Genomic DNA, 14,482 nt, shown 5'->3' with positions numbered 1-14,482 from the left:
CCAATTTTGAGAATAGATTAACTGCGATATATTTTTTATCGCGCGATAAGAGTATCGCGTTAACGCAGCATGTTAACGCCGATAACGGCCCAGCATTTTTATTATATTATAGATAGATAGATAGATAGATCAGAGTTACAAATTCAGGATTTTACTGTGTACAGGTTTTGTTCACCAGCAGTAAGATGCTTACGAGGGCGAGAAGCGTATTGGCCATCCATATGTGACTGGTGCTGGCAAAAGGGCCCTCATTTCAGTTTTTTACATATTATTAAAGTACAGAATGTAAGCTTTCATATAGAGCTAAGGAGCAGTGTTTTGAGTGTACAGGGTTTTAGAGTTACAGATGTCTCACACTTGCTGATGTGTTGAAATGACATCCTATCTATAGTATGAACAGACACACATTGATGTAATCAAATATGAGCTAGAGTACAGATCTTCCACTGGGGGTCACCTTAGATGTCAAAGTGATATTGATGGACATCCTGGTCTCACATTGCTGGATGTATGAATGTATTTGATTCAGTGTTTTCCTTTACCTTTTACTTCTACTCAAGGTGGTTTGGTTCAGCAGCTTGCAATGAGCACATTTCATGAAAACTAAATATGGACCTGTAGCGTATAACAATGTGTATGTCTTGAAAAGGAATGACTCGGTTGTATTCATTATCATACAGCACACTACATGTGGCATTTGATTCTGTGTTTGAGAAAGTGTCTCTATCCTTAACTCCCTCCCACCGACACGCACTCTCTCTCTGCACACACTCACAATGTAACCTTTTCTCTCTAATGGAAACTGAAAGGTCACAATACGAGACACGAGAAATTGGAAAATTAAAAGGAAAAGAAAAGGGGGACGACGACACAACGAGCCTCATGACCAAAGACGATGCTCTTTGACCAAAAGCTTTTTTCCCTTGCATTTCCGGACTCCTAAAGGTCAAAGATCAGAGATGGAGGGAGACGCAGACCGTTTGAGGAGGAGAGAGAGAGAGAGAGAGAGAGAGAGAGAGAGAGCGAGAGAGAGCGAGAGAGAGAGAGTGTCTTATAGGAGGCAGTAAAACTTAAGAAAACACAGACTTCCCTCTTCCTTTCTTTTTTCAACATCTGAGAATGCCATTTCCTAATGCAAAGGTTGGAGGAAATTAAACTACATGAATTAAACAACGCCGCACAGACATTTATGTGTGCGCCATAAAGTTTCAGACAGGCTGAATTTACGGGAGCTAGGACCAGTAAATACGGCACTCAGGAAATGTGATTAGGCCCGTAAAGGAGCTCGTTTCCTTCTGTCCTACCCTTCACCCAGTGTACCTGAAACCATAGCTGAAGCATATGTTCAGCAATATGTCCTCCCCTATCAGGTTTTCATGTACTTTCTGTCCTGCCTGTCACTAATAGGAGCTGTGTCTTTTGTTGTTAGAGTCACAGAGATCATCTCTCTTCTACAGACACGATTCACGTTAAATGCACTAGTTTTACATTGTGCAATCCTGAGTGTTAAAGGTAGGGTGAAGTGTTTAAATATTTAGTTAAACTGCTTGTACTCTTTACTATAATATAGAGTGTGTGTTCAGTAACGGGAGTCTCTAGGTCTTTACTATAATATAGAGTGTGTGTTCAGTAACGGGAGTCTCTAGGTCTCTTTACTATAATATAGAGTGTGTGTTCATTAACGGGAGTCTCTAGGTCTCTCCAACTCTTTACTATAATATAGAGTGTGTGTTCAGTAACGGGAGTCTCTAGGTCTTTACTATAATATAGAGTGTGTGTTCATTAACGGGAGTCTCTAGGTCTCTCCAACTCTTTACTATAATATAGAGTGTGTGTTCAGTAACGGGAGTCTCTAGGTCTTTACTATAATATAGAGTGTGTGTTCAGTAACGGGAGTCTCTAGGTCTCTCCAACTCTTTATTGAGCTCTGTTTATTAACCAGCTGGAGAGATGGCGAGAACCGTGTTACTGAACAAACACTCAATACATATCAATATCAATATATATATACTGTATCATCAATATCAATATCATCAATATCATCAATATCATCAATATCATCAATATCAATATATGAATATCATCAATATCATCAATATCAATATATGAATATCATCCATATCAATATATGAATATCATCCATATCAATATGTCTGTCTGTCTGTCTGTCTGTCTGTCTGTCTGTCTGTCTGTCTGTCTGTCTGTCTGTCTGTCTGTCTGTCTGTCTGTCTGTCTGTCTGTCTGTCTGTCTGTCTGTCTGTCTGTACTATATTTAATATCATAGTGTTCATGTCCCTCAACCGTATTTCTAATGGTTTGAGCCTAAATCACCACTCTGGTATAACCAGACCATGTCATTTCTGTCTGGCTTCTAACGCAATTTTAGCTGCAGTACCACAATGTCCTGATGTGGCGCTGTGTATCCAAATTATTTTCTCCGTCACACCCTCATCCTAGCTACTCCCCTCCCACATCGTTGACTCATAATTATAATACAATAACAGTCTACAAAGACAAAATGCACATTTTGAACTGAAGAGGGGGAGAGATTATACAAAGTATTTAAATACCTATGACATCACAAGTAGCACCAAATCACATGGCCTGTTGTGAGACCACTGTATAGAAAAATCCAAATATGATGAGAAAGCCTGATTGTTCGAAATTTGGTATTTGTGGGGAGAGGAGCCTAAATAAATATTTGTGGGGAGAGGAGCCTAAATATATACACAAAGAATGTCGCGTTAGAGGACCTTTAATCAAAACATATTACCCTACTTTTAATTTCACTCAGAGAGAGTGTAGTATACTATATATATATATATATATATATATATATATATATTAGTATACTGTAACCCAGTTTGTCCATAACGGACAGTTCATTAGTTTGTTAATTAGTTCTATGCTGTACAATCCTGACTGGTAATTTATCTCAGAGAGTGTGGACATATTCTATACATGGATGTTGTTACCACTTGTCATCAGATGCCTGTAGAAAGTATTTTACCTTCTCGTTGCATCCTTCATGTTTTCTCTTTAGTGAAGGCGGTGTGTGGGTGTTTTTCATTCTTTGCCATGTACACATACAGTATGCTCCACCAACGCACCTTATGTCACAGAGACATTATTGTCAAGTGTGCGAAAGACTTTAGATTAACTCTGAGAGTGTAGAGATGTAGTCTACGTTTTTACTTTAAAGTTTCTTCTGTAATGGACAAATGAATGCATCTTTACAAGCGGATACATTATTTTATAAACAAATACATTTTTTTTTAAATCCTTTGAGTTTGAGACGTGGAGGTCGTAATGTGCCTGAGCATTATAAGAGGAATTAAAAAAAGAAACCTTTGTACTGGGTCGGTTGATAAGGTCCTACACAGAGCTGATGTATTGTGGAGTGTTTCCCTCTGCTGTATCTGTCTGAACCGAGCATACACACTGAGATTTAGTGAAGCCGTTCAGACTGCAGGATTAGCACAACAATTCATTTTTTCCCCCAGATGATTTAAACACGCACGCACGCACGCATACACACACACACACACACACACACACACACACACACACACACACACACACACACACACACACACACACACACACACACTACACACAAAGCCACCAAAAACATGATTAGGACAACATCCATCCATCTTTTTCTTTTTCCATATACATCAGGTGCACGGTTTGAAAAAACAAGATTAGCACAATACTAACTTAATCCTCCTGCTCTCATCTCATACTCTTTCAGTCGGTTGAAAAAGCATCACATTCTGAGGCCTTTCTTGTCTAATCTGTTTTGTTTTACGCTCATGCTGAGATTGGTTTACTAAGATTATAATACGATCATGTACTGTAACTCCTCAAATGGTGGTTTTGGGGTTTCTATCAGACTGAAGGGTAACAAACAAAGAACAACGCTGATTAGATGATGGGAATAGACAGTAACATTGTCCCTAGCCTCCACATAGCAAGTGCCTCTGATGCGGATCAGCAGTAGTAGCACACAATATAAACTGAATTGGTGCTATGTGACAAAGTCAGTGGGAGTTCATGTGATTATAGGAAATTTGGAGTAATGACTGAACACTTGTTCCATGCAAAACAGTTTAATAGTGACAGTGGCAACATTTTATTGTTCTTAAAAAGAAAATATTGTAATGTTTAGCGCACCGAGCTGGAATCGCTCCATGTGGTAACCGACACCAATGTAAAGTTTCTCTTGCACCGAGCTGGAATCGAACCCCAGCCTCCAGCTCGGCAGACCGGCAGGTAACTAGCCACACCAAGAGAGCTAGCTCCCTTGTTGTGGTCTTTTGCGGAGTCGCTACACTATAAAGACAAAGACATGAATAATAACTAGGTGCTATACAAGAAGAAAATGTTGATTCTGACGCACACCTTGTGCCTTCTGCTCACCACTCTCTCCCTCTCTTTCTGCCAGGTGGAATGGTTGAAGAACGAGGAGATAATTGACCCAGCAGAGGACAGAAACTTCTACCTCACTATTGACCACAACCTGATCATCAAACAAGCCCGTCTGTCGGACACTGCCAATTACACATGCGTGGCTAAAAACATAGTTGCCAAAAGACGGAGCACCACAGCTACTGTCATAGTTTATGGTAAGTGCACGTGTATACTGTGTCTGTGTGGCTGTGTCCCTGTGTCCGTGCACGAAAATAGTGTCACTGTTGCGCAGCCTAACACACACATATTAACTGTATGATTTTGGGTGTTACAGTACAGTAGGTGTGCACACTTTTCAGGAGGAAAAAAAAACAAATGGCTGTGAAGATATATTTTTCAGGGTGGGTAGATTTTGTTTAATTGTAGTACAGTGACAATACAGTAGGGAACTGGGCCATCAGTTCCACAACCCGCCCATTACCCGTGATTTATATAAAACTCGAAACAAGATCCGCCCCGCCCGTCAAAAAATGTACCCGTTACCCGTTCGTATATCACCAGCACTGATAGCTATCTTTGACTTTATTTCATCCAACACCGCATGTGGTGGTGGAGGTGGGCGGCGGCGGCAGTGTGTTGCACACGGAACGGAAGACATGTAGTTTACTGAGGCTACTGCTGCTTATTATTATCACAACATAAAGTTATATCATGATTTCGACCTAAATGGCATAATATATCTATAACTTTCAAAGTGACGGGTTAGCTTACATCTTGTGTTGAATGTTGACATTATAATCCCTTGGTGTTTCATCAGTGCGAGCGTGACGAAAATAGGCTACAGGCTACAGCCTGGTGATAAAAATAAACACCACACGTGAAATGCTACGATAAGGAAGCAAGGATTCGTCCGTGTCACTGCTATGCAACAAGGAAGTAGCACAGTAAGCACAGCAGCAGAAACAGAATGCCATTATGATAGTGGTCACACCTCGTGACATCACACCTCCATATATGGTCACGCCTCGTAACACCATGCCTCCATATGGTCACACCTTGTGACATCACGTCTCCATATATGAAGATCACGACACTGATGTCATCTAACCCTGGATAGCCATACATAGAGAAGACTGGATCATCACCTAGATCTGCATATATGGAGCAGGCCAGCTACTCTACATCTGACCTCAAACCTCACACCCTTAGATCTACTGTATATGGAGCTGACCTGTTCTGACATTCCATATGTTGATCCATCCCCACCCGTCCACCCCACCTGTCTTACTGGTAATAATAATAACATTTTACATGTACATTTTTCCCGTGTCACCTGTTCAATGGTTTTACAGGGTCAACTTCATGCTTGTGATTTACTCTGCACTGAAAGTCAGCATTTTTAGAATCCTTAAAATGATTGTACATTTAGAATGAAGATGCTCCACAATATAGGTTATGCAGAGCTTGGTACTGTACAAAAATGAATGTCTTTCCATTCATTCATAAAGTTTACATACTGCAGTACAGTACAGTGGTTATGCATGCAAGACTTATATACACTACACCGTGGTACACTATACATGAACCGTATTTAAATGTAACTTCACTGCCTCTGTATGCCTTTCATCGTGTGTTCAACCGGTAACTATTATGGGATACAGTCAGATGCTACCTTGGACCATATATTCTCATAACCAACCACATCAATCAGACAGGCCAGGACCCATCTGGCATGTGTAATTGGCTCTATTGCCATGCCAACAAAGGAAGAGTCTTTGCGATCGGTCCTCGTGTTCCCTCCTCACCCATGACCCTATCCAATCACACTTCAGCTCTAAATTAAAGCATTTGGGGGTTCCAAATGTTCCAACAAATTAAAATACAAAAGTTGTTTAAAAAACGTTTGCTACCCTTACTCTCCTGGGACTGTATGACCCCGACCGTAACATAATGAATGTTAATTGTAGAAATATAACAAATGACTTGTAACAATTTCGAAACGTACTGTGAGTGTGAAGCCCAACACGACCCACTTTGTTCACCAGAATTTTTTTATAAAAACAAAGTTTAAAAAAAAAGAAAAACGTTTTAAAAAGCTTCAAAGTGAGAAGAAAGCCCAACAGAAAGCAAGAGTTTGGAGAATAGCCTAGCCCAGCTGGTGTACTTTGTTGTGTACTGTCTTTAGTGCCAGTCCAGCATGACAGAATGGGAGACATATTTTGAGCTTTTGAACACTGAGCATTGAACGTTACTTACAAACATACCTACACACAACACATGTACGTGCACACAAAATAGTTATTTTTGATTGAAACCTCATGCTGCCGGGGCAATAGATTACTGTAGGTGTTGCACTGCAGTGAACACTTATGAATAGCGTGTGTTTTTCTGTGTAGGTGAGTGTGTGGGGGGGGGACATGTAGACAGACTGGATGGATGGACACTGATGTAACTTTACCAAAATCTATTGTTCAAGTTCAATGTTCTCTGCTCCACGAGAGCCTGGCTGACATTGTTGACAAAGAGAGGAGGTAAATCAGAGGGCCGAGTAACAGAACAGATGTACTACGTATAATTGTGTATATATTGGGTTGGAGGAGAAGAAAAGCAGTGAAATAATGAAACAATGGAAGACAGTAAAAATACCAATGTCAACAGAGTGTGGTGAGGGTCCCTCATGGCTCATTTCTAATTGGTCACTTGGAGAGGTGTGGGCAGTGCCCACTGGGCTATAACCCAGCTGTCAGAGCGGGGGAAATTAACTCAAACACACTTTCCTGACATGTCAATTAATTATAAGTTCTCTCACTCGCCCATGCCTCTTTCTTTCCTCACGGTCCTTCATTCACCTTTCTCTCTCGCTTTTAGTTGGTGTGAATATAATGTTTGCCGTGCGCGTTCACTAATAACTAAAAAAAGATTTAACCCATTCTGGGTGGGCCGGGAACCCCTTTTGGTGTTAGCATTATGTTATGCTTTAGCTATTGAAAAATAGCAGATCTACAAGCTCATAGCGCGCCGCGCTACGAGCTTGTAGGTCTGCTATTTTTTTTAAATCGAAGAGCAACTGACATAGAAACATAGCTTTTTCAGAAAACTGTCGGGATGTAGAAGACATTTTCAGAATCTGATCTCAGGTCAGAATGGGTTAATGTAACGGCAACGGACGGTTAGCAAACCTTGACTGACCGCTGAATGTACTTTGTCTCCTGCTGCCACAGTGAACGGCGGCTGGTCGACGTGGACGGAGTGGTCGGTGTGTAACAGCCGCTGCGGCCGCGGCTTCCAGAAACGCACGCGGAGCTGCACTAACCCCGCCCCTCTGAACGGAGGACTGCCCTGCGACGGACAAGCCATACAGAAACTGGCCTGTACCACGCTATGCACCGGTACGCCTACTCTACTGCGCTCGCTCTCAATGTGGGGTCCTGGGGGACCCCCGGGGGTCCTTGAGGGGTTCTCTAGCTAAATGATTGATGGGAACTAATTGCTGTCTTATCTGTCTGTAACTCTGAGAGTGTACAAAACCACTGAACAAAATGGACCCTTGTACACTCTCAGAGTTATAAGGGTCTGTGCTGAGTTATAAGGCTCTGTATGCATGGGGGTAAAAATCACTGCTCTGCTCTATTGTTGTGGTTTAGTATTTCAGCCTTCACTCGATTGTGATGATCGTTTCTCAATAACTACATTAATCTGTACTTGTGTTCTCGTGAAGCCCAAGTACTGACCCAATTCATACTTTGCATCTAGCCAAGTTCTGTCGAAATCCCTGGATATGAACTTGATCCATTATTCTTATCCTTATCCTTATTGTCGGGGATAGATTGGGAGGTGACTTGGGACTGCCAAATATACCAGAACTTTATGCAAACTTTTTGCAACATTTTCACACACACATTTTTGAGGGGCGCTAGCCCCTCCTATGCCCAGCTATGTGTGTACCAAATTTGAGACGATTTGATTGGCTGAACACGGAATGTGATGTATGATGATGTATGACGATAAGAGCGCCGCTCACTTTACACAAGTGTGATCTTTTTTTCTTTTATACTACTAAAAAAATAAAACTCCAGGTCAGAGTTTAGTTGTTCTACCAACACATCTGCAGTCGATTTATCAAGACAGAACCTACTTGAAAATCTGATCCGACATTTTCGGAGACGCGATATCCTGCTGTTTTGACTGAAACACAGCTCATTAGAGAAGCGAGCTGCACCGGGTGATCATGCAGTCTTACCCCAGAGAATCTGATTTCAGACATCCCCCACTGCGTGCTTAGTATTGAGAAATGGGGTGGCCAGCACTTCGCTTACGCTTACTTTGTTCATGTATTAGCTGTTAATATACTTTGAAGTGTACAAACGTATGACTGAAAATGCCTCTCTCTCCCTCTGTGTGTAGTGGATGGCGAGTGGACAGATTGGAGTAAGTGGTCAGCGTGTGGGACGGAGTGCACCCAGTGGAGAAGGAGAGAGTGCAACAACCCTGCTCCTAAGAACGGAGGGAAGGACTGTGACGGCCTGGTGCTTCTGTCTCAGAACTGTACCGACGGTCTCTGCATGCAAAGTGAGTGACCTGTCCCTCTCTTTCCAGGGCCATAGCGCACAACATCCTCAACGTTTGAAGCCATGTGACATGGGCAACTCAAGAGGTGGGGTTGTGAATTTGAGCTACATAGTACCATGGACTTCCTTGCCCAGGGTCCCCCAGGTCTATAATAGGTCCTCACCTTTTTCCCCCTCTACATCACATATCTTTGGCTAAAATAGCGGATCTACAAGCTGATAATATGTTGTGCCTTGAGCTTGTAGATTGTCTGTTTTCGCCGAATGTTCACCTTTTTCCACCAAATGCCATGACCAGAATAGGGATGCTAGGGTTTATGTAGTTAATAAATAGTTCCAGTGGGGCTGTGGGAGATGCATAGTAAAAATACAAGTGTTCACTTGTAAATGGAACAGTGATTTGGGTTTTCAGTTGACGTTGATATATATGGTACTACAGAATTCTTTCCCATTTATATACTGTAACTTCAAAGCTGCTGCCGTGTCTCATGCCCCCCCCCCCCCCCCCCCCGGACGAGCTGTTTCACTTTTCCGTTTTTTTAAGTCCTGTTCTTTTCAATTCTACTCTTCCTCTGATTCTTCTGCCTATCTCCTCCACACTATCATGCTCCTGCATAATGTCCCTCTGCCTCCTGCCTTCTCCTCGCTGCTATTTGCATTGTCTTACACGCACCCTTTCTGCCTCCTTCCTCAGTACCTGTATTCCTCTTTTGTCACCTCCTGGGTGTTTCTTTTTTTTAGCCCTCTCGCTACTTTAGAATAACACTCCTTCTACACAACAATAGGCAGATGATTCATTATGTTCTTTTTCTTTTAAATGTCACCGGGGATATTAACTGCTTTTGTGCACCGCCACTACCCCAAGTCAAAAGCACTTATCTTATGGGAGCTTTGCGTTGGGAGATAATGACAAATAATGAGCAGGCGTAATAGGCCAACAAGTCTCCTAAGTATTTAGTGATTTCTTTTTGACACTGTGTGTGTGTGTGTGTGTGTGTGTGTGTGTGTGTGTGTGTGTGTGTGTGTGTGTGTGTGTGTGTGTGTGTGTTAGTGTTGCGCAGGTCAGGGTTTTTCATGACCCGCAGGTCTCGCATGTGATAATAATCTGACTCGGCCCAGCCCGCCCCACAGAACCACATCAATTTTCACAAATCGACCTGGCCTGCAACCCGCCATCATTAAATGCATGTCGAATATGTCTTTGAACACGGCTTTTATTTGTCTTAAAGGCTAATAATATCACTGGCAAGCATGCATAGTCACGGGTGTTCCGACCACTGCATCGCACCGATGCCATTCATTTGTCACACACGTGTGGCAAATGGCAGATTGAGAGGAGACAGAGAGGTTGAGGGGAGAGAAGAAAGACTCACCCGGACTGAAAGACTCAGTCCGTTGTGGTGAGAAAAGTTGACAATGATAATTGTGTGGTGGTGGCCGCGCTACTGCTACGTGCCTGCGGGGTGTGCTCATGCACGCGCGCTGGGAGCGTGTGCGGCTGTGCGCTGTTTGGGGACTAATTGGACAGAGGAGATATCAACCAGCACAGCAACACAACAATCTGGTAGGCTGCACAAATTTCATCCCAGGACTCGTGGCAACAATCATTTGTAAAAATCACAGTATACATTATTTAACCCGCCAGTAAAGTTAAAATATCTTGACTCGGCTCAGCCCGCCCTGCAGGTAACCCGCGGGACCTGTGGGCAACACTAGTGTGTGTGTGTGTGTGACTGTGTGTGACTGTGTGTGCGCGTGCGTGTGTGCGTGCGGCATAGGAATGTAATGATATATCGTATCGATTCAAATTGGTGACAATTTATATTGTGATTACATCGTGATTTGAATCCTGATACAAACAGTAGAGGGCGTGTAAAAAAGAGAATCTAGAATCTTTGTAAGAGAATTGATAGAAAATAGTTTACAGTGTATTGAAAAGAGAAGAGAAGAACATTTTTAAAAGGAAGAAAATACTGTGTGTGTGTGTGTGTGTGTGTGTGTGTGTGTGTGTGTGTGTGTGTGTGTGTGTGTGTGTGTGTGTGGTCGTAAGAAGCTTCCAACAACTTGGGATGCCGAAAAAAGCAGCCAAACGGCTTGCGAAATTCTGTGCAATATCTTCCACTATCGGTAGACGCCAAATATGGCGAAGACGCTGTTACCTGTACCCCTGAAAGGTGTGTGGGTATTTATTTGTTCGGGATTTGCTGACTGCATTCTGTACGGCACCTTGTAAATATTTGTGTCCTTGTATTTGTATCTCTTATGTGGACATAAATAAATGATTAAAATGTGTGTGTGTGTGTGTGTGGGGGTGTCTGTGTGTGTGTGTGTGTGTGTGTGTGTGTGTGTGTGTGTGTGTGTGTGTGTGTGTGTGTGTGTGTGTGTGTTGGGGGGAGGGGGGTAACGGATCGAGAGTAAGTTGGTCAAGTTGGTCAAGTATTGTGTGTCAAGTTGGAAAGACAGATCATGTAATTGAGCTTTTACATACACTCACATATGATGCACTGTTTTACAGTAATTGAGCCATCAATACTAATCAGGTGCTGCACGTATACAACATGGCAGCTACGGAGACATTTTCCTTGAAGGAAGAATATATATTTTGTATTTATTTTCAAGACCGGTGTCCCCTGCTGTAAGTTTGTAAGCTACTGTACCTGATGAATAAAGACAACCTTTGTTCATTTATCCAGGGGATAAACCGTCAGAATACCCTGCTTCTGACAATAAAATGAGCCAAGTATTATAATAATCTAGTATTATAGTACAGTATAATAGCCTTTAGTAAAGTATCCACGTTTCCTTGCCTTTATGTGAGATATTGACATAAGGCAGTACTCTGCTGCCAGCCTGAAGCACTGCAATGCACTAAAGCATATAGTGTATCTATGATGCATCAGGAGGATTCCCTGAGGCCTGTGAGACACAACCATAGGATCTGGAATTAAACCCAGAGAGCTATAGATTTAGGCTCATTTCCCCTGATTGATTTTCTGTCTCTGAAACGGAACGCACAGTCTTGGTTTTATGTCTGCAGTAATGTTTCAATGGTTTCCTGTAGCAGGAATCTATGACTATAGTGTGTGTGTGTGTGTGTGTGTGTGTGTGTGTGTGTGTGTGTGTGTGTGTGTGTGTGTGTGTGTGTGTGTGTGTGTGTGTGTGTGTGTGTGTGTGTGTGTGTGTGTGTGTGTGTGTGTGTGTGTGTGTGTGTGTGTGTGTGTGTGTGTGTGTGTGTGTGTGTGTGTGTGTGTGTGTGTGTGTGTGTGTGTGTGTCAAAGCAATACAGCTACATGTCATAGCAACATGGATCCAGTGACAGTATGAAAAAATCGTCCAATGCATTTCATTTAAGCTTCACTCATGTTGAGCCTGCTGTATGATACTTACTTGCGTTCGGTTCGGGTGAGCTTGTAGATTTGCTATTTTCTGAGCATGAAATGATGCGCAACCAAGCATAACTCAAGTTTTAGCATTAATGAAGCGTTTATGTATCATTTATGTACTGAACATGTCCTTGTCCACTGAATAAAAGTTTTAATTTTATTCTACTCCTAAAAGATTTTGACTTACTCTTCACAGCAGAACCACATCATCGATAATGAGCTGTTAAACCCTGTATACTTCGTTGAACGGGTTCACCCAGGTGTCTATACTTGGTCCACTCCTTTTTTTTCACACCAAATATTTTCGCCTATTATGGCGCACAGAAAAGGGATGCTAGGGTTCATGTGGTTAAGTTGCGTCAAACCGGTGCCAGTCTGTCCCACTAACCTCAGTTCCTTAGCAGCACTTAGTTCCTCAACACAGCAGCTTCAATGATGAAAAGTTGAAGTGAGAAAATAAAAGGGGGGCTTTGACAAGGCTTTCGGAAAGGGCAGCTCAAAAGGCACTTCCCTGCTCTCGCTCTCTCTCTCTCTCTCTCCCCCCCTCTCGCTCTCACAACCTGCCTCCATTTTTCTCTCTGCCATTCTCTCTCTCTATCTCTGTCCGTCAATGCCCTTTCTGGTCGGACACTTTCTATCTGACTCGGTCGCTGCCTATGGCCCCCACCCCCCCTCTCTCTCTGAAGTTATGTATTAGATCCTGAGTGCTGGAAATCCATTTGACCTCACTCTCACCCCATTTTGACTTGAGTGGCCCCAGTATGTGTGTTTACTTTGTCAGAGTAAAAAGTCAAAGTCATGTGTTCGATTTATATACTGTATATTTTCTCCTTTCTCTCTATCACTCTGTTTACATTTTACTGACATATCGATTGATCCCAAGCAGCCTCACTTAAGTATTTACCCATCACATTCATCCCACACAACGTGGTCTTTCACTCAGTACCTTATGATTATTGTCGTGTGTCCGTGTGCCATTTGTATCATTAATTCTACTGTCATCATCAAGAATGTTTGTATTATGAATGATTTATGTTCTGCATACGTAGCACATTGCCCGCTACCAGCTCGTTTTTCATTACTAATTTGATTTAGTGATTTGAAATTTGCACTCTGCATAAGAGTGAGTTTGTACTTTACCCCACTTAACCTTGTCCATGTACCCTGTAGCATTCAGTTAGTCTCACCAGGTTGGTGTGTTGCCTTTATCAATTATACACTAACACTTCAATAATATATCAGAACATCAGCAGACCATCCCTGCTGTAGACCCACAGTCTGCTCCTGAACATCAGCAATCATGCATGTGTTGTAGACCCACAACCTGCCCCTGCTAACTGAACCACTCAACATGAGGCATCACTAAAGTCTGCTAGATACAATGAAAGCTTCAGATAGTTTTCTTTTCTTTTTCTTTTACCCTTTTCTTCTCAAAATAGCAGACTTTGTGTGTTGGTGCCTTGGTAGTTTTGTGTTTGTTTCATTCCATTGTGTATTCATCATTCTCTCTCCTCCATCCATCTCTCTCTCTCTCTCTCTCTCTCTCTCTCTCGCTCTCTCTCTCTCTCTCTCTCTCTCTCTCTCTCTCTCTCTCTCTCACACTCTCACTCTCTCTCTCTCTCTCTCTCTCTCTCTCTCTCTCTCTCCCTCCCTCTCACACTCTCTCTCACTCTCACTCACTCACTCTCACTCTATCTCTCTCTCTCACTCTCTCTCTCTCTCTCTCTCACACTTCCAAGGTTCTTTGTATCAGATGTCCACTGAGGCAAAAGAAAAGAGTGATGTGGGATATACATGTGAGTTGATATTTATGTTTTACCACCTTTTAGTTAAAGAGTGATGTGGGATATACATGTGAGTTGATATTTATGTTTACCACCTTTTAGTTAAAGAGTGATGTGGGATATACATGTGAGTTGATATTTATGTTTACCACCTTTTAGTTAAAGAGTGATGTGGGATATACATGTGAGTTGATATTTATGTTTACCACCTTTCCATGTTATTTATTCTCCTCCCACTCATGACATTTCTGTTTTCTACTTTCTACATTATAATCTTATCCTGCAGGTCTTGTCACGTTTCATTTCACTTCATTTTCACTTAGCGATTTGTTTT

General features: G+C 42.2%; 1 protein-coding gene across 2 annotated transcripts in view; it reads left to right on the top strand.

The window, feature by feature from the left end:
* LOC308317472 (netrin receptor UNC5C-like) overlaps window positions 1-14,482 on the top strand; it is a 232,059-nt gene that overhangs the window by 178,287 nt on the left and 39,290 nt on the right. The window contains exons 5-8 of one of the 2 annotated variants that reach the window (XM_080766494.1): window positions 4,448-4,628; window positions 7,635-7,802; window positions 8,818-8,982; window positions 14,104-14,160. In XM_080766494.1, the coding sequence (XP_080622620.1) occupies window positions 4,448-4,628; window positions 7,635-7,802; window positions 8,818-8,982; window positions 14,104-14,160 (571 nt within the window). The remainder of the gene's footprint in view (window positions 1-4,447; window positions 4,629-7,634; window positions 7,803-8,817; window positions 8,983-14,103; window positions 14,161-14,482) is intronic. The other variant, XM_080766495.1, reaches the window with a different exon arrangement.

The sequence above is a fragment of the Protomyctophum bolini genome, assembly GCF_963924005.1.
Source record: "Protomyctophum bolini genome assembly, chromosome: 6".
Taxonomy (NCBI): domain Eukaryota; kingdom Metazoa; phylum Chordata; class Actinopteri; order Myctophiformes; family Myctophidae; genus Protomyctophum; species Protomyctophum bolini.
This window is presented reverse-complemented; position numbering and strand designations above follow the sequence as displayed.